Raw genomic sequence first — 21419 nt, 5'->3', positions numbered from 1 at the left:
TGACTAACTCTTCTTTTTTGCAAAGCACTTGTGGGGGTTCTCTGAAGAGGGGGAAGCCCCAAAAGGAGTGGAGGCAAAAGTAAGTTACAGCGGGGAGTTTTTCCCTTCTCTTCCACTCTTTCTTCACTCCTCCTGTAGAGGCTTTGTAGTGAAGAAGGAATCACACTGGGGCTTCATTACAAGTGATTGCAGTGTAATGGATGTTTTGCCACTTGGTCAAATGTTTGCACAGTTTTTCCCAGGCCTTTATTATGGCGCCAAAACAAGGAGAATTAAAACTGATCAAGCCATCCTTCTCACTAGGGGCAAAACAGTTCCTAGTGCAGGAGAAAAAATGATTTTAAGTACGATATTCCATTTTTGACCATTTCCCCCTGTCAAATCACAGAAAATTTTTGTTACTGTTGTGTCCCCATCCCCAACTTTAATTCCTGCAAAAATTCTCTTCCTTAAGTCGAAGTACAAGCAGGAGGTTTCTATAGAGACTTTAATTCCTGCCATAGTGGAAAAAGTTACATAAGTTATCTTCTATTGCTCCAAGTCTTGAGAAGCTGGGTGCATTAGAGTATTGCCACAAACTTTCCTTCATCCATTAATTTATTGTAGAATGGAGTTAGGAAGAGAATTACACTATTTGTAGCCCAAGGGTGCATCAATCAACAACATGTGTTTTCAAGATCCGTATTTCTGGCCCTCCCTTTACCTTTAAACTTATTTTCAGAATAGCTTCTTTTTAATGTTCATCGTGGCTAAGGGTTCTCATTTGAGCAAAAGGAACATTCACAGTCATTGCTTCCTGTTTGAAATGAAATGAACCTGTTGCTATGGCTACCCATTCTGTATATGAGAATTTGTGCTGATTGTGAGGTCCACAGATGAGTATACTTTGTAATTGCCTCTAGCTTTTAAGTAGCATAGTCAGTCTGTGACCATTTCCCCCCTCCCATAAATCACAACGGTGCTTCTTTTATTAATCATGTTTTTTCTCCTCTTTCTTTTTCTGAATTTCTCTCATAGCTGTAACTTACACGAGTTACAAAAAAACACCGCCGCCTGTACCCCCTCGTACCACCTCTAAGCCACTAATCTCAGTTACAGCACAGAGCAGCACAGAATCAACCCAGGATGCCTATCATGATAGCCGGACTCAGAGGATTTCCCCATGGCCTCAAGACAGTCGAGGGATGTACAACTCTACAGACAGTCTGGACAGTAACAAGGCCATGAACCTTGCCATGGAAACCGCAGCTGCACAACGCCACCTGTCTGAGAGCCAGAGCACCTCTGTACGAACCAGCGACAAGGCCATCCTTGTGACAAAAGCTGAGGAGTTCCTTAGGAGTCGGCGTTCGTCTATAGGGATTCAGGTAGCCTGCCATTAACATCTGTTCTGTGATGAGTTGTTCACCTTAGCTCCGTAAATAGAACCAAATGAGTCATTCGGCTTCAGCAGCTCCTAATAACCTGAGCAACAATCCCAGGCTGCTTAGCATTAATTGTAATTCTCATCATGGCTATGTAGCCATGCAGAACAGGGTTCAGCCAGTGTGCAGTGCCTGGAAATAAAATGAATGAATATATCTCTAGGCGAGTTACCTGTCATTAATGCTTGATATGAAAATTATACTGCTCAGCCACAGGTGAACAATATGTTCATCTCTCTTTCTCACTCTCAATTCAGAGTCCTTTATATAGAGTTCTGCCAGCAGTAAAGTCATTGACTACAGTCAGTGGTTCCTATTTTTTGACCTTGAAGGAGAGGTCCTGTCTTATGCGGATTGTTCTTCCCTGTTTCGCCACCAAAGGAAGAACACTGCGTTGCACTGTATGTCCTTTATGGTAGGGTTTTAAGTACATATCCATTGTAGGCTGATACTTAAGGATGTTTGTTGCAGTTATGTTCCCATATACACTACTGAAGGCATGGGTGAAAAGAGAACATTAATTGTGACATTTCTCTCTCTGCCCCCCGACCGTAATTGGTTAAGAAAAAGAGAACATATCTGAATGTTCACAATGAGGTAATATAGCACCCACATGAAAATCTGAGAACGTCAGCATTCAGACAATTTTTTGAAAACAGCCCTGTATGGAAGCTGTTCCACACCAGCTCTGACATACTGAATTGTTGACAAAGTGGCTGTTTTCAAATGAATGCTTTCCCTGCTTGAAACTTATGATATTGTCCCCATGTTAGGACTGGGCCACCCCATTCTGCATATTTGAATCAAGCCTCAGAATGCTCTTTAGCACAAAATGGTAATGTTACCACTGGTGATACTCTAGGGTGACCATATGAAAAGGAAGACAGGACTCTTGTATCTTTAACAGTTGCATAAAAAAGGGAATTCACCAGGTGAAAGCTGCACGAGCTATACTAGAGTGACCAGATACAAAAGAGTGCAGGACTCCTGCAGCTTTAACTGTTGTGATGAAGAGGGAATGTCACCAGGTGCTGCATGCATGCAAATGACACCTGCTAAAATTCCCTTTTCTATGCAACTGTTAAAGATACAGGAGCCGTGTCCTCCTTTCCATATGGTCACCCTAGATACACTGATAAACAGAGTGAATGGCTATCAACATACTCAACACACTGGAGTTATTATTAAAAGTTGGATCATACTTTTTATACTTGGTGGGTTTTACGGCACTACAAATAGGACGTGCAACACAACATTGCAATATGTCTTCACTATCTAACAGGAGCATTCCTGTTCAGGGTTCCAGCCAGGCATGTCCTTTTCCAGGATATTGAGAGTAATCTAGATAATTCCAGCAGGCCAGCCACACCTGCTCTGGTTTTCTGGTTTTGTTTTCCAATTGATGCATCCCGTGGCTCCTGGAGACTACTGGACGTGCGTAATCCTTGGGCTCTTTGGGATGTTCTGTCCCCTTTACTGCTGCTTTTAAATTACCAATTTATATACTTCTATGCACCTAGTCTCCCAAATGTGTAGAAACCTCAACCTAATTTTGAGATGGCCCCATTTTGCTTCCAAACTAATACGCACTCAGCCACCATCGTCACCAGCTGCTATTGCTCCTCTTTGTACATACAAGTGGGACTTGCAACTGGTGTTCACTTCAGATTTTGGGGGGGTCTTTGGGCAAAACACCCTTAATGGGGGGCCCTGTCACTGAGTCTACCTTCTCACCCCCACTGCCACCAGCTGCTATTGCTTCGCATCCTTTTCCCCATTGTTGCTACCACTTGCTTGCTTAACGGGCAGAAAGCCAGTGGGCAAGTAGGCAATGACATTTTCTGCTTTTTTCCCTCATCACTACTATTGTCTGGGCCAGAGCAAGTGGCAGATGAACAAGCAGGTTGCAGTGGTGAAGAGGAGGAGCAAGTGCAGGTGGAACTTGTCAGTGGGCTTCCTACTTAGATGTAGGCTCTCAACAGGTGCCCAATCATGCTTACCCTTGATGCCAACCCTGTCTGCAACAAAGTGATGCAGCATGAAGTGCCCCTGTTCACTGTTCCAGTCAGCCATGTGCTTTTCCTTGATTGACCATTCCATTTCCACTCCCACCTGGTTTTCTGTCCCCTCCCCCAACAGTTAGGCTGCATTCTGTAGATAAAGAGCACTCTTGGTCCTCACTAGTTTGTTTTTGGGGGGACGGGATTCCTCCCACACAGTGTACTTTCCCCCCCTTAAAGCCTTCTGCAAATCAAGGGGTTTCCCACAGCCTGCTAATACATCACTTCTGTGTGTGGATGGTGCTGGTTTCACTACATAAACACCAGCACTCACCTCTGAACATCAGAAATGGAGGGAATGATGATTCCTTTAGCACAGGTGACAAATTACCAGGCATCATAGATATGATGCTTCATGGGCCAGAAGAGTTATAACTACTGCTAATAACTACTTTTGTATACTCTTGAAAGGAGTGGACAACATTGCTGGTACAAAACTCCTATGTCTACCTAATGGTGTAATGGTTAGAGTGTCAGTCAGGGACTTGGGAGATCCAGGTTCTAGTCCCCACTCAACTGTGAAACTGACTAGGTGACTTTAGGCTAGTCATTGACTCTCAGTCTAACAAACCTCACAGGGCTGTTGTTAGGGTTAAATGGAGAAGAGGAGGACTATGTAAGCCACCTTGGGCTCTTTGCAAGAGGGAAAATGTGGGATATAAATTAGGGATGTGCTCCGCTTCTAATCGGACCGGTGAATTAGAAGCGGAGCGGGGTGCTTCGCCTCCCCTTAAGGCAGAGGCAAAGAGGATTGGGGGGCCGGCGGAGCGTGGCGAAGAGGATCGAGGTGAAGGCGGATCCTTCGCCTCGATCCGGAGCTCCGCCGGAAAGGTAAGTGGGGTTTACTGGGCCCTGCCGCTGTCGCTGTCGCCCATGCAGCGACAGCAGCAGGGCCCGGTAAACCCCCTCCTCTCCCTTACCTGCCTCCATCCGCGGTCCCTTGGCTTCTTCAATTGAGCCCGCGGTTCAACCAGGAAGTCTAGGCTGCACTTGCGGACTGCGGACGGAGGCAGGTAAGGCCCCCCTCCCCCTTGGTCCCTTACCGGGCTCTGCCGCCATCGCCGCACGGGCGGCGACGGCAGCAGGGCCCGGTAAACCCCCCCCCGCCCTCCTCTCCCTTACCTGCCTCCGTCCACGGTCCGTCGGCTTCTTCAATTGAGCCGCGGTTCAACCAGGAAGTCTGGGCCGCACTTGCGGCCCAGACTTCCTGGTTGAACCACAGGCTCAATTGAAGAAGCCGACGGACCGCGGACGGAGGCAGGTAAAGCCCCCCTCCCCCTTGGTCCCTTACCAGGCTCTGCCGCCGTCGCCGCACAGGCGGCGGCGGCAGCAGGGCCCGCTACCCCCCCCCCGCCCTCCTCTCCCGGCCTTACCTGGCACCACTCCCCTCCACTGCGGAGCTCCGATTCGGAGCCGGAGCTCCGCAGCGAAGAGGAGCGGAGTATGGGCGGAGCGGAGTATGGGCGGAGGAGCGCGGAGCAGCGCGGAGCGGAGTATGGGCGGAGCGGTGCGGAGCGGGCCGATCCGAAATTTTCGGATCGGCCCACGGGGTGGAGCGGGGGGTCTGTGCACACCCCTAATATAAATGTAATAATAAATTAAATAAATAAATTCAAGGGATTGGATATGCTAACCTACAATTTAAAGTAGGGTGGGGTTTTTTAAGGAGCTGTCGCAATATCAGATGTATGGTCACTGAAAGGCTGTAGAAAATAATTAACAATTAATTAAAAGTCATCTGTGTGACCTATATAAAGATTCAAGGTCTTCCTAAGCATGAACAGGAGGGCAATCCTTGATGCTGCATAATAAACATGCACCCCAAATATTTGATTCAGTTTCAGCTCCTGCATTTTTGACCTTGTTCCTGATCACAATATGGCAGCATTGTAAATGCTGAAACTGTATGCAGGTCCCAAGATAGTACAATCATCTTCTGCTCTGTCTCAAACGTAATGGAGAGTGGTGGTTGCCCTGTTAAAAACCATCCTCATTAAGTAGAATTACTGTCCCTTTTAAACAAAAGCCATTCTGCTGACAATAATTATTGCTGGGTTTAAAGAGATGCCATGAAAAAGCACCATGATTAGATATGTCTCATTTAAGAGAGATCTTCTAAAAGCACTTCTGCAATGAACATTCCAGGGGTTCATAATGTACAATTTTATTCAGCGTCCTGGACTTATAAAATGCCACTGATAGAAATCCATGTCTCTACCTCTGTGAGGTGACTTTGCTACAGCTAATGTAGGGCTTGCAATTTAGCATAAACATAAAATGATCAGGTCAGCTCTTTTCTGTATGCCTAGGCAGTAATTAAGTGTGGAGCTGTAACGATTCACGCTGCAGTACACTGCAATGAGGTTTTGTTTTTGTTTTTAAAGAAGGAGGGCTTTGACAGATAATAATGAAAAGCTCAGAGGATCGCTTGATACTCTCAGGGACTGTTCAGACTTCCCTGCTCAAACAGGGAAAATGCTGACAGCTGTTCTCATCTGTTTTGTATGGTGGCTGGGTCCTAAGCTGTGATCAGACCAGCATCTCCTGTCCATCGCTGTTTCAGCACAATTAACACTGACATTCCCATTTCATCATTTAATGCTTTTTCTCCCCCCCCCCTTCTCCTTTTAAGGTGATGCTCCTTACAAAGGCTATATCGGTATTTCTGTTAGCTGGTTTGGTTTTATATACTTACAAAATCTGCAAATATATTTGTCCAGCAATTTACACAGACACAGTTGAATCTCTATAGCAACAAGGCATCTAATGTTCAGCCCTTATGGCTTGCTTTCAAGTACAGCAAATTACAAACATTATTTGTCAAAGGTATAGGCTTACTTTAAAAATAGAACAACGAGCTGAACTGTATATTTTCAGTAGGACAAAGACTTCCTGCAGCTATTCCTTTGGCGGATCCCACTGAGAATACGGAGCCCACAAAACTAGAAGTACAAAATTAGCCAAATTATTTATCTGCAGATAAATCATTCCTGCAGTCACTTCCAAACCCTACATAGCTATGCCATTTGTGAAAGAAAATATATTTTGCCATACGTATTGCCATGGCTGCAATAGATAAGCATAGTGTGACATTTAATGTTTACAATGCAGGAATCAGGTGTATCATAAACCTGGTTGGTTTCCCAGGGAAGCCTGCATTTAAAACACCTGAGAAAATGGCTTTATTTACATATTTATTTGATTAACGACACCGCTAGCTTCCTTAGTAGATGGCTGTGCAGTGGCACTGCATTGCATCTGTATATATTTCCATTCATAGCAGGATAGTTAATTACTGAATTATAAAAATTATATTCCGGATTGCAAACCAACAGTCACAGTATGAAGGAATGCAGCTTAACTTAAGGCAATAAGCTGCTGTGACACTGTTCATTTAAACTTTTTAGTGATGCAGTGGAAATCACCTACTGTGTCTAGTAGGAATTCTGTACAGAGCAGTTACAGAACCAAAAGTTTTAGACGAATAAGCGATCATGCATACAGTATTCAAGACAGTGGGAATAGTGCCATCAACGCTGTTCCACATTATAGTTTCAGAGTCAACTAGAAAAAATAAGTAAAATGTTATCTCTGTTTTAAAGATCCACCCAGGAATATCTGTAACACTGCAACTGAGCTTTCTTCCCAGCCACCTCTATTTTCCTTTTAGTTTAAGGTTTATCTTAGGCCCTTCCTACACCATAAGGGTGTAGAGGGACACAGGGGACACGAACTTGGACTTACCTGCTTCTGGGATTGTTACCGTGCATCCAAACGGCCATGCGACATCCCAGGCGTCACACCCGTCGCGACCACCTTTTTTTAAAAAAAGAAGAAGAGCTGGAGAGCACTTGAGTCCCAGTGAAAAGAGAAAAAAACCCGACCCAGCTCCCCCCCCCCAATTCCTCCCATCCCGGCTTCTTCCCCCTACTGACCCCCGCTACTCACGGGGAGGAAGAAAGAAGCTGGGATGGGCGCCCACACATCCCATCGTCTCGGAATGATCCCAAGACCACAGGAAGAATTGGGTTTTCCCAGGGATTATTTATCCCTCGGAAAACTCGTGCTCATCCCCCCTTGACCCCGGACATCCCTGTGCATCATTTCGATGTACAGGGACTCGGCCGTGACCAGCCTGGATTTTCGGGCTGGTATAGAAATGGCCTTAGACACACTTCACAATTTACATGGGAGATAGGTTCTGCTGGTATTTTCCTACAGTAATCATGTGAAGCATGAAGTTGATGCTCTAAACAGACCTCTAAACAGTTAGGGGACGTGAAAAAAAGTTGCAGTCAGCTGCTTAATGGTTGTACACCTCTTCTTTACATCTTATATATTCACTGTAGGAATTGATGATACTAGGGTAACCCAGCTGCCATATAAAGTCTGAAGCAGTTCTGTTGCAGCCATGGTCTGAGACCATAATATTTCATAATACGCAATACATATGTGTTATTATCCGTTCTGCTAAACTATGGATCCACACTGAATGCTTCATTTTATTCTTCACTATATTGGGGGGGGGGGCAACCAACAGCAAGGTCACAAGACTTCATTCATGGATTCATACCACTACCTTGCCATTTGCACTGAGACTGTCACCACACGCCTAAGTCTCATGTGGCATGGGCTCGTTTAAAAGACAATGTCATCGTGTTCTAAGAGTAGACTAACCTTCCCCAACTTGGTATGTTTTGGATTACAATTCCAAGATCCATTCCAATGGGATTAAGTCATTTTTTTCACGACTAATTTGTTTGCCATCCTTTTCATCTTCCTACAGATTTCTTACTTTGCTAACTAATTAGAGAATTTGTTAATGAATTTAGTTGCCTATTACACTCTAAAGGGCTGAAGTACAGCCGTTTGGATGCAGAAAATTCAAGGCTGGTCTTCAGCGTGAAACTCACTGGATGGCGGTTGATGTGCCATTCTCTGTCATCCTGACATGACTACCGGGGTTACTGTGAGGATTAGACATTCTCTGAATATTGTTTAAGGAAGATATTACAAATGTAATAAACACAAATACAACCATATTTCTAGAGATGTCTATGTCACTTCCGTTTTAATATTAGCTATGGTCAATAATACATGTCAAATACTTTCAGTACATTTTTTCTAGGAATCAAGCAAAATGAATTAGAGTTTCCAGTGATAAATGATATCCTGTCATTTCATACCTCCCTTTTAGTAATCTTGCCAAAGAACAGATATATTATTACAATTCTACCAACAATGCATTAAATGTATTATTATGATACAATGTCATATTTCCAATAGCAGTCTGATAATTCACAGTATATTTTCCTGTCTTAATGGTGTTAAATAACTGTGTTGGTAATCTTTCACACTAGCAGAAATAGAATATAGTAGGCTGTCTGCAAAAATGTGTATCCACCTTTCCTTTATCACTGCCTTTTCCAAATTATTTCCAGTTTTTCTTGAACTTCAAATTGCAGAGGGGGAAATACAATCAGAGCCCACTAAAGCTTTGGTTGCCACGGCATCTATGAATAGTTTATTAGATAATTAGTACTCATTCTGTAGCACAATATATGCCAGTGACTTAGACTTCCTGTTGCAAAATAGTGCAAGTAATAAAATGATACTCCTGGATGATGGGGAGATTACAACAATGTACAGAATGTGATATAATAACATCATGACATATTTTAGATTAGTGAAGAAGCCTTGTTCACACACAGTACCAGTGGGGTTCAGAAAGTATAGTTTTCCACCAGAAGCTACAGCATCCAAGCCCTAGAACCGACTCACAAGCTGAACCCTTTGCAGTGGATTATAAAAATGGCCTAACAGCCTGGAATGTATGTATGTTATAAACCAAGGACTTCAACTCTCATCCTATTTGTAGACAAAGAAATGTGGGGGAGTTCACCAAAGTACTCCAGGGAAAGGAAAAATGTTCCAGATGTTTCTTGGAAGTGGGGCTCATCATTAGCAGTAACTGTAGCACACAGCTTCTTTCTTTTTTTCCTAAGGGTTTGTGTTGGCAGCCTGGCCACCATTTTGCATCCCGCACAATTCCCCATACCTAGCATTGCTCCAGGGTATAGTGTGTGAGAGAGAGAGTGGGGAGAAGTGTGGTTTGAAGGTAGCCAACACACACACACACGGTGGAGAAAATCCTTCAAAGTGACCTTCTACTTGGGGGACAGTTCTAAGAAAAAGAAAAACTCAGAACTTTCTCAGAAAAATGTATTCTGAGAAATTTTGGCTCAGCTCTAGTTATTATTTTTTAGCACCAACCCCCTGGTCTTCCTAACATTGAATATTTCTGTGGGTTGGTTGTGTCTAATGCAGATGCTTATAATGCCACTCTTTCCTTGCAAGCGCTGTACTGGGTATTGTGGGGGACAGTGTTGTGTTCAGTGCTAGAGAAGAGTGCCAAAACTTGTATTCCAGGTTCCTGAAAGTTTTGTTCTCCCATGAAACAGACAACTGTTTTTCTGGCTCAGTCTTAGGGCAGTTTAGACTTCTTTTTGGTGCTGCTTTTGAGCTTACCTTATCATTGTGAGGTGGCCAATGGTGCTGTGTGTATTCTTTTTTTCCTTTCTACTACACTTCACTCTATCACTCTGCAGCCTCCCCAGCTGCCCGTGTTTCCTGATCGGAAAAAGGCCCATGGGAGGAATTACCTCATGACAACGTCCCCTGGATTTAATTGAAGCCAGGGAGGCTGCAGACCACTGGAGCGATGATTGTACAAGGAAAGACAGGACACTCACACACACCCCTCAGCCACCTCACAAATAAGGTAAGCACAAGGATCCCAATCCCAACCCATCAGAATTTCTCTGAAATTTTCTTCTCCTTAAACATTTTTTTTTTTTTTTGGAAAACACGTTATTTTCTATCAAAATGAATGAGAATGGACCAGAACGGTGGAAGAAATTTTCAGTGCATACTGGTTTAGACTAGAAAGGTGAAAGAATTATTCGGCACACACTACTTTAGATGAGTCTACTTTACTGCAGATGATTGGTTTGACCTTACATGTTATTTACTGAATAAATATGGAACATTAAGTAAGGTATACAAGCATTTGTAGATTTAAAGACAGCTTGATATATTTGATAGAGATGATGGGACAAACTCTAAATCCAAATAGCAGTTTCTCAAATACAACATCTAGGGGAATGTCTGTGAAGCATAATTACAACAATGTAATATATTTGAACACTTTGATTTGAACACTCTAAAGTGTTGCATCATCATCATCATCATTATTACTATGATTATGATTATTGCAAAGTTGACCATGATTTTTTTTAACCTGTGACCATTATAGGTAACCCTTTTTCTACTTGGAAAGAAAAAGCTCCCATTTCCATATATTGTTTAGTGTTTTTCCTTCTCTCTTCACTGCCCAGATTTATTTTTGTGCACTTGGCACTAAAATGTTTACTTTGCCAAATTGCATAGAAAATCCTCATTTGGCATTGGTTTCTGCTTCTAGGCATGGCAAGCAAACGAAAGGTATTAAAATGTGGAAGTAATCATTGGGGTATTTAGTCAGTGTCAGCATTGGCAAGCTGCACAAAATGATAACTACATCTCTTGTATTGGTTTTCTGGCACCAAGAATTTAACATTCAGAACTTTTGAAATATTAATTAAAATTCAATTTTAATCAGCTACTACAAGACTGGAAATTCTTGGGGTAATGATGTTTTGAGCAAATCATGCCTGCTATCCTCTCTGATGACCTCCACGTATTCATGGGCTCTGGGTGTACAGAGCAAGTTGTATGTGTGATGGTCCTTTTCATGTAAATGGAAACCGAGAGTTGGATCCAGACTTGTGCTCAGCAGTTCTGATGCTGCTGGAGGAAGGAGCCAGGCTGGCAATTTTCTCAGATTTCTCTTTGCCCCTGCAAGTCCCAGTGCCACTTCCCACGCAGTTATGGAGTATTGGGGGATTCTCTGGAACAGCATGGGAGGTGGTACTGGGAGCTGTGAGGGGAAATAGAAGGCACCCTTCCATTCACGGAAGAGAACATGTGGATCCAACACCCTTTTTCTGCAGGAGTTCAGAATGTGAAGACAGTGCCTCTGTGCATATCCGTTGTGCATGCGTAGGCTCTCTTACAGGCAGGGCCCTTGAACCTGTGGAGGTTGGGAGCGCAGATAGCAACCACAATCCCACTCCATGAGTTCAGCCTACACAGTTTCCAAACCTTGTGAAAAAAAATTACAAAGCAAAACAACAGAGGTTATTTGCAGTTTTGTAAAAGAAAGAACCACACTATTTACACCAGGCACTAAATGTTTCAAAATATTGTACTTCATGAGACAGTTCCTATGCTGTGATCAAAAGCACACCTACTTGCAAGTAAGTTGCATGGAAATCAGCATGACACCCTTATCCGTAAACATGCTTGTTTGTTAGACACAAGGAAACAATATAACATTAGTTTAAATGTGTGTGATAATAATAATTCCGGATCTTCAATGTTCACTTCTGCAGATTTATCTTTTGTGTTGAACTAGGTGGAAACAGCAACTGATTCAGATACAGAGAGCAGAGGCCTTCGGGAGTATCATTCTGTTGGAGTGCAAGTGGAAGATGATAAGAGGTATGTCAAGAAAAGAACCAAAAAAGGTGTGTGTGTGTGATATATAATATGTATGAGGTACTATATGTATGCACATGTATGAAGACATGCCCAAGTGTGTTTAAGTGTTGGTATTTTACTGTTGTTACAAACTATGAACAACCTTTTCTCAGCACCACCCTCTATTTTAAACCTTAAGATTTATAACTCATTTATTTGCCTTTATTAAATTCAGTGATAAAGTGAGTCACTGCAGCATTTGCAAGATTTTTCCAGTTCACTTACAAAATGATGTGTTGTGTTTAGTATTGTGGGAAGAAATCAATATTTGCTTCCAAATGTGATTTGAATGATTTTCATTGATACCTTTCTTTAGATCAATAGTAACAACCTATCCTATGTGGACTGTGCTTCATTCATATACTTCGTTCAAATCGTCATGACCGTTTTTATTAATATTTCTGAATTATCATGATTCCAGAACAGCAGCAGGAGCGACTGTGTTATTTTCTGTATTTTTGTCTCTATCTCAATTTATATGTTGTTTTCCATTCCTCCCTAGACATGGACGGTTTAAGCGCTCAAATAGTGTCACAGCAGCTGTTCAAGCTGACCTGGAACTTGAAGGCTTTCCAGGACATATAACAATGGAAGATAAGGGACTTCAGTTTGGCGGCTCTTTCCAGAGGCATTCAGAACCTAGCACCCCTACTCAATATGGTGCGGTAAGAACTGTACGGACACAGGGGCTGTTTAGTTACAGAGAAGACTATAGGACCCAGGTAGACACCTCCAATCTCCCACCACCTGAGCCCTGGTTGGAACCAGCTATTGAGGCCGTTGAAACAGGACGGATGTCTCCATGTCGACGGGATGGATCTTGGTTTATGAAGTTGCTACATACTGAGACTAAGAGGATGGAAGGATGGTGTAAAGAGATGGAGAGAGAAGCAGAAGAAAATGATCTTTCAGAAGAAAGTAAGAGCGTACCTATATGTTTCATGCCATCCCTTCTTAATTTTATTTTAAGATGTTTATAAACTTCAGTTTTTATATTGTTGCTGTGATCACTAGGGTAAGGGTTGTCTTCACAGCAACCCAGTGAGAACCGCTTCCACCTTTTCTCTGCTTTATTCTGATTTTGGCTCTGATCCGACCTTTGTCCACAGAGCTGGAAAAAGCAGATTATGCTTCTCCCAAATCAGGCAGTTACAGTAGTCACACAGCGCTCTACTCTGCTTTATTTTCCGACGGTCTGGGCAGAGTCCCGGCAGCCTACATGAACGTCATCCTGGGGTCCTTCTTCTCCCACCTCCCTCTGTTCCCTGTTCCATGGAAAAGGAAATGAGGCCTCCTCAGAAAAGAGCATAGCCTTCTTGAGTAGCCAGTTCCCCACCCAACAATTTTGCTAGCCCATTTTCCCTCTAAACAATAGTGGGAGGTATCCCAAGAACGCTTCCCTGTAACTAGCCAAATGTCGATATATCTGTAAATCGATATATCTACACATTGAAATCTTTGCACAGTAATATATTTGTACATCATATATCTATATACACAGCATTTTGTGGAAAACTGGAAGCACGAGATGAAGTGTCAGGACCTCCCTAGTGCAAAGTATCGACTCAAACCGACAGCAACAGAATCTAACGCAGTGTTAAACCTGATATAGCAATTTAGTAGAGTTGTTGCAGATGGATAGTTATAAGACACATCCACTCCTTCCCTGTAAAATGTCGTGAAGCACAAGGCCCGAGAGAGGGCACTTTGCCTCTGTAGAACAGGAAGTGGGAAAGCCAAGCTTTGCTTGCTACTAAAAACAATGGGATGGTAACAGTGGCGCTTCCTTTGTTGGAAGGAGTTTCCTCCATCAGAGGAGAAAACGGCTCCTTCCATCAGTGGAAAATTATTTCGATCCAATCTAAAGCTAAGCAAGCCTAGTTAAAACTTATGATGTTGGGTTCTACCACAGTTTTTTAAAACTTCAAGTGACCCAAGATAATTTCTTACTATTTTACTTAAACAACAACAACAATCCCACAGGAGATGAATTGTGTTCCTGCCATTTTTAAAAGATAAATGACATACCTTTTAAAAAATACTGAAGCGCACGCAGAATAAGTGTTGTTTGTTTGTTAATGTAATGGGTTGGGTTTTTTTGCTCACACCAACATTTTTTGCAAGTTACAAGAGCATGGATGCATGTGTATGTTTTTAAATATGGGTGTTTTACTTCCTGAAGGAGTGCAATTGCATTCTGTATAATAATTACAACATATTTTAATAATAAATATTTTGGGGGAAATGGTAGGTAATTTTAGCTTTTTAAATGAATTCTGCCTGGTGTGCAGAAGCTATGATCAGCATTCCAAAAGGTTCAATACCTGCCTGAAGATGAGCCAGTGTGGTGTAGTGGCTAAAGTTTTGGAGTGGGAGTCAGGAGATCCAGGTTCTAGCCCCCAACCATGGAAACCCGCTGGGTGACTTTGGGCCAGTCATAGACTCTCAGCCCAGCCTACCTCACAGGGTTGTTGTTGAGAGATAAAATGGAGAGTAAGAGGGATTATGTACGCCACCTTGGGTTCCTTGGAGGAAAAAAGGTGGGATATAAATGCAATAAATTAATTAAATAAATAAATAAATAAAGACAAGTGGGCCAAAACCCAAGGAATATCAGAATTGTGGATGAATAAAGTTGTGGAAATCTGCTCAATCTAGTTCCAATTCAAATATCTATTTTGTCTTTTTGTATGAAGAAAATCTTGCTGTTGGCAGTTGCAGTACTTCAGTCAGTTATGTATGCAACATATATAACCAGTTAACATAAGAATTCCTTTCGTCTTCTGCAACGTAATCCTGTTCACATTTACTCAAAAGTCATTCCCGTTGTGTTCAGTGGGGTTTACTATGAGTTAAGTGTACGTATGACTGCAACCAAAATATAGAAAATTATTTATCTCAGAAGGAAGACTTCTTAAAGGAATTGTGAATTCATCTGTAGGGAAATAAATTGATGCGGTCTCTGAATCCATTTAAGCTTGTTAAAAAAACCTGTTTTCATGGTGTGGGTAGGGGGAGTGTTATCACATACAGTTTGACACTTTTGTACCAGGATATGGTAGTGAAATCGCAGCCTGAAATAACAGAGATTCCTGTGACATCTTAAAGGCTAACAGATTTATCGTGGTCTCTTTATTGTCATTTGCTGTGACAGACTCTGGATTTTGTCACAGCTTGAAATGCATCTTGATCGACATGCGTGATATGAATACTCCCGGATGAGAGCAAGTTATTTTGACTCAAGGCAACTCTATTACACTGCCACCATTTTCTATGGTGAAATATGGTTTCCAGCAGGTTTTTATAGGAGAATCTGTATATTTAAAATGTCAATGCTTGCTCATCTCTATATATTAATGCAGCCCAAGAAGATCTTTTCTAAAATATAACTAGATTATATTTAAGAGATAGTACATTTATGCTGTTACCCTTTTATAATTTATTTCTACCACTAAAGGGTTTGTCAAAGCAGAAATATGTTTTGAAAGACTAGGCTGCTCTCTGAATGCATATTTGTACAATGAGGTTCCAGGGCTCTAAATACGCAGCCAAGCAACACCAGTAATAGTTCATCTGCAATGTATAGTTAATTCACTTTTGGTCACAAACATATTTTTCTGCATTCTTAGAAGAGAATGATTTCCAAAATTAATGAAAACAGACCCACAGTCTAACTCATTTGGTTCATGTGTTTTGCTCTTTATTCCCTAAATAGTGGGATGTTTTAAGGCAGCTCATATTGTGGAGGGAAGGACATTAAAATCTGACTGTATGTTTGCTAAAATGTATGTGGATTTCCAAAATTTATATCTAGGATGTGAAAAGCAATGTTAATCTCAAAGCAGAAACAATCCATACCTACAATCCAACAATTTCAGAGAATATTTTGGCTGGATCAGACCAAAGATCTATCTAGTCCAGCTTTCTGTACCTGACAGTAACTTGCCAGATGCCTCTGGGAAACTCACAAGCACATTGAGGGCAGCAGGCCATTACTATTTCTCTCTGGTGACTGAGGTATACTGGTTCTGTAAAAGGAATTTCCACTTGGTTAAGGTCCAGTTCATACTGATTGACTCTGTTTCTGACTTCTGGAATTCAATAGAAGGTTTGAATGGATCCAACATTAAAGTCACTCCACTGGCTGCCAATTAGTTTCCGGGCAAAGTACAAAGTGTTGGTCATTACCTTTAAAGCCCTAAATGGTTTGGGTCCAGGTTACCTGCAGGATCACCTTCTCCCATACAATCTAGCCCACACACTCAGGTCCTCTGGGGTGAACTTACTTCAGTCAGCTAAAACTAGGCTGACATCAGTTTCCTAGAGGACCTTTTCTTCTGTCGCCCCCAGATTGTGGAATGGCCTGCCAGAGGAGATTCGTAAAATTAACTCTCTGTGTAATTTTAAGGCAGCTTTAAAGACTAGCCTTTCCGGCAGGCCTATCCAGATCAATGTAAAATCAAGAATTTTTAAGATGTATTGATTCTGTATTAATGTTGTTCCCCCCTTCGATCCAAAAGGAGAGGTGGGTAATAAATAAATAAATATATTATTATTATTATATGTGACTAGGAAGCCTACCTTTTGTAGGGCCGCTAGTCACATGGCAAGAGTCTATGCACACATAGTTGTGTCCATGTTAAATGTTGTTTTTTCCTACCTACATATTCATACCCATTGTTATGTTAAAGGAACAGGCTAGGTTTGCTTCCTTCTAGTCTATAACATAGCATAGTATAACAGAGTACAGAAACTAACTCCCCCCCCCCTTCTGTGTAGATACACAAACAAAACAGGTTCTAAAGAAGATGGTCCTTTAATCAGCTTGGTGGAAGTTAGGGATGTACGAGTCAGAAAAACTCAAGTGCGTGAAGTTTCTCCAAATTCCACCTTAAAGCTTGTGTTTGTATCAGATTGCAAAATTTGTTTTTGGTCTTTTTGCATGGAATTTTGTGCGTATTTCATGTGTATTTTCCCAAAAGTGTACGCATCAATTATGCACATTTTCTGCCATTGATTCAAGAGTGTTTGTGCACATTTTTTAAAAGTACTATTTTTTGCACAGGTGTTTTGCAATTTTTTGCATTTTTGATGCATTTTTTATGCTTTTTTTTTGTACTGCGAACTGCATTGCCACCCCAGAGTAGTAGGGAGTTCAACTGCACTTTGCATTTGGGTCTGCATTTTGTTCCAGGAGATGCAAACTTGGTAAATTCTGGTAAAAAATGAACTGAAACAAATTTTCCATACATCTCTAGTGGCAATAGCATCAAAAAGCAAGAAAGGATCAGGAATAATGTGCCTGATGTGCTTTTGTGACTGACAGGTTAGAAGCACATATTGCACACTTTGCAAAGTACACTGTATAATAGTGTAGTCATTAATTTTTCTAATTAAACTAAATTGAATATGTGTTGCCTGCAATAAAATCCTTGATCAATACATAATTTAGGATATCCATCAATAAACTCACACAAGACTTTCACACAATTTACCCGGATATATATTAAAGGAGCTTTCTTTCCTCTGCATTTGATGATTTGTGATGGCTGCCATTTGATTTTTTAGTTGAAGGCCTTGGTTTGTTTTAGTATGTTGTAGTATATTGCATTTCTCTTATGGTTTTATTGTTGTACACTACCAGGATACACTGTGCATGTCAGGCAGTATATATTTAATTAACTAATCTTTTAAAATTAAACATCTATCACGGAGTAATTAGGATTTAAAGTCAAATATATATTTAAAAAGTACTTCTGAGAAAATGATACTTTAGAAAACAGTAATGCAAAATCAAATAGAACATATAGCAAGACCTCTGAATTCAGCATAATAGTAGGCACAGGGGGATAAATCTGCAGTATCTCATTCTACTTTATTGAATAACATTTATGCCAGTAGGCATTAAGATGCAATTCATTCTATAAGGCATTTGTCACCCAGGTAATGCCTCAGTTGCTAGAAGCAGACAGCAGATCACTCAAATGGACATTTAAAAACAACCCTACAAGATTTAAATGTAGATTTCAGGCCATTCCATCCCCTGCCCAGCCATTATAACCAGGTTCGGAAAAGTGAAGAGCTAACATCAATGCACTGAAATGTCATTTAACTCATTTTAAACCAGGCATTCTTTATATGGCTCAGTGTGCTGTACTCAGACCAGATGTGCTTCCCATTCCTATTGAAGTTACCATGGCAATCATTACTATCAAAATGGCGGTTCAAAATGCAGCAGCAAGGTTATTGACTGGACCTGGTCAGTCAGAACATATCTCACCAATTCGGAAACAACTTCAGTTACTTGCTGTTCATTTCCAGGAACAATTCAAAGTGCTTGTTTTAATGCAAATATTCACCCCAGGCTTCTTCATTGGTTGGGGAGGGCGGGTAGAGGGGGGGGGCAAAAGTAGTCCCCAAACATTATTGTCTGTAATCCATTATTATTTTTTTGCTATTGTAACCCCTTCAAACAAGAGGGGGTTAACACACACACACCCCAAAAACAGAAGACTAATAAAAAGTGTTGTCTTAAACCAAAAACAACATAATAAGAGTGATAACACTCAAACCACAAAGACATCAAAACAACTTTCATAGATGAATAATTCAGAAACTTTAGAAATGTACAAAGAGAGCTTCGGCTATTGGGCGGTATAAAAATGTAATAAATAAATAAATAAATAAATAAAGAACAGGCACATCAACAATATTTATAGGATGTTCACACTAACATAGGGTGACCAACTGTCAGGATTTCCCCGGATTTGTCCTGGTTTTTGTTCTTTCCATGGTGTCAGGGGGGATTTTCTATAATTTTCAATAATGTCCTGGAATGACACACCTTCCTCTTTAAGGCTGCCATTAGCATGGCAGGAGGGAATGACATGCTTTCTTGAGGCACGTCATTCCCCCACCCCGAGCTCCAATTGAGGTCTTAAAGGGGAAAGCAGGTCATTCCTGGACATTATAGAAAAGGCCCCAATTGGAGTGGATGGTGGTGGTGCAGAATGAAATCCTTTCCCCTCCTCCACTCCAATCGGGTTCTTTAAGGTGGCGGGGGAATAACGTACTTTCTGCAGGACTCAGAAAGATGCTTCCCCACACACACACTAGGTGTCCTCTTTTTTGGTTTCCCAAATATGGTCACCCTACACTAACATTCACAACAAAGCCTGCAATATCAACATCTAATATACATGTAGTGAACTATTCACATGAAGCGTCTTTTATATAAACAGTAGTCCAGTACTAATTGCTGTTTCGAAGATTCTTCCTCAGTATGACGCAACTAAGTTTACAGAAGGAGCCACGGCTACACAATTAGAAAGGAACCCACCAGGGTTTATCACCATATCATTCTCGTTTCCTCAAGCCGACAGAATTTCCTCAAGCCGACCAACAAAATGTGGTCCATTCTGTTTAAATTTTAAGTGTACATACTTGTTTTAAGATTAAATGTATTTTCTACGAATACATGATTTTATTTTAACAGGCATAGTTATACCAAATTTTGATATATTGTTTTTACCAGTTTCCTTAAACCTATTTTGCTTTCAGGTTTGTTTTTGGTTTAAGACAACACTTTTTATTAGACATCCATTAATTTTAACTGCTGTGTGTGTTTACCATTATTTAAGATGAGGTGGCAGAGGGCTTTATCCTTTTACCACTTACTTTAAAATAATAATAAAAAGGTTTGCTACAGTAGTGCTGCAGTCAAAGCAGTCTGGCAACATTCCCATTTGCTGCAGGATAATCAAATGAGGATGAAACAGTGTCATCATGTAGTAACATGCCTGGCTGCCATCCTTCCTCCACCGCCATCCCACTCCAACCCCCCCCCCCCCCGTGATGTAGCATCATTCCCTTTGGGCCATTCTTCAGCCATTCTGAATACCAGCAGGCTGTTTTGACTATAAAAACTACAGTCGCCCAGACTATACAGCTACAGCCTTTTGACGCAAGGAAAATCAATATGATGTTTCCAACATTTTAGATCAGGCTTTTGATTTAGATCAATGCACTCTACTTCTACCATACATGCTACCTATGCTGCAATACCCACAATCCATTTATAGCTAAGAACATTGATTGGAGCTTTGTGCCGTCCCATTGAAGCCAATTAGACTCTTATCACTAGCGCAAGTGCTGACAAAGCTGTCCAAGTGAGAACAGAGAAAAACAAGAAACTTCGAGGCAATCAGTTCAAAGTGCAACAGGCTGAGAAGGAAGGGGTAATCCTCTCACACAATGTGGCATGTCACCCAATGTCAGGACTCTGGCTGTATTGGAACCAGTTTTACATTACAGGATTTTGAGACTGGAAAATAAAAGCATGTGCTACTATTCTGTACTGCTGCCGATTTTGGCTAGCCACTGAACTATTTTCATGGAGCAAGGAAAAAGTGTGGGCCATTTCTCCTTGTCACCTAATCCTGGTGATGAGCCTGTGCTTTTACTGCTGCTATGACTATACAGTCTAACTAGGCCAGACTGGGCCTTCTTCTAGAGGTTCATCAGATGAGTGTTTTATTAAACGCTCACTACTGCCCACTTACAGATGTGCGCACATCCTTTAGATAACGACGCCCACCTCCTGCGTGCCTCCTGCTTGTTTTTCTGTCACAAAATAGACCCCTTTTAATCAGACTAATTTTTTAAACGGAATCTGCCATGATCTCCTGCTGCATGCAAGAAAAGCAGCATGAATAAAACAGCTCCTGATTGGGCCACATGGTCTTTGTTTATTTCTTCTTTCCCCTCCGGGAATAATGAGGAAGTATGGAGAAATGACGGTAAGGAAACACGATTTTCCCCCGTGTGATGACACTCCTAATCTTTTCCCAGATTCTGAAGTGTCTCATTGGGACAAGTTGAGAAGGACCAGGTAATTTTCTAGGCACAGCATGCCAATTCTGGATAGGAAAACACATGGGGTTGGATCCAGGATCTGCATTCCATGAACAGAAGGGACCTTCCACAAGAGGAAGGGCTCTTCTCATGGAAGATCCCTCCCCCCAATTTGGGGGGATCACCCCTCCTCCACATACTTGTTCACCTCATTCAGTAGGGTCTTCTCACTCTCTGTGTAGCTTTTTCAGGGGGTTGAAGAGGCTATGGTGGGAAGTAGGGTGTGGGGAAGTCCATTACCAACAGGGCAGTTGATCCAGCCTAAATCTGGATCCAGCCTTTTCAGTACTTGAAAATGGCCTCTACCTCTCTTATTCAAATAGAAAGAAAATGCCTATTTGGGCTGAATTAACGCTGTCCTACAAGTTACATTACAACTGAA

The 21419-nt window shown here is 41.6% G+C and overlaps 1 protein-coding gene across 2 annotated transcripts in view; it reads left to right on the top strand.

The window, feature by feature from the left end:
* The window catches only part of DLGAP2 (DLG associated protein 2), a 305540-nt gene that overhangs the window by 269630 nt on the left and 14491 nt on the right, over positions 1-21419 (top strand). For both annotated transcript variants that reach the window (XM_063125108.1, XM_063125107.1), the window contains 3 exons: positions 1018-1367; positions 12000-12085; positions 12627-13042. In XM_063125108.1, coding sequence (XP_062981178.1) covers positions 1018-1367; positions 12000-12085; positions 12627-13042 — 852 coding nt within the window. The remainder of the gene's footprint in view (positions 1-1017; positions 1368-11999; positions 12086-12626; positions 13043-21419) is intronic.

This window comes from Elgaria multicarinata, chromosome 4 (assembly GCF_023053635.1).
Source record: "Elgaria multicarinata webbii isolate HBS135686 ecotype San Diego chromosome 4, rElgMul1.1.pri, whole genome shotgun sequence".
Taxonomy (NCBI): domain Eukaryota; kingdom Metazoa; phylum Chordata; class Lepidosauria; order Squamata; family Anguidae; genus Elgaria; species Elgaria multicarinata.
This window is presented reverse-complemented; position numbering and strand designations above follow the sequence as displayed.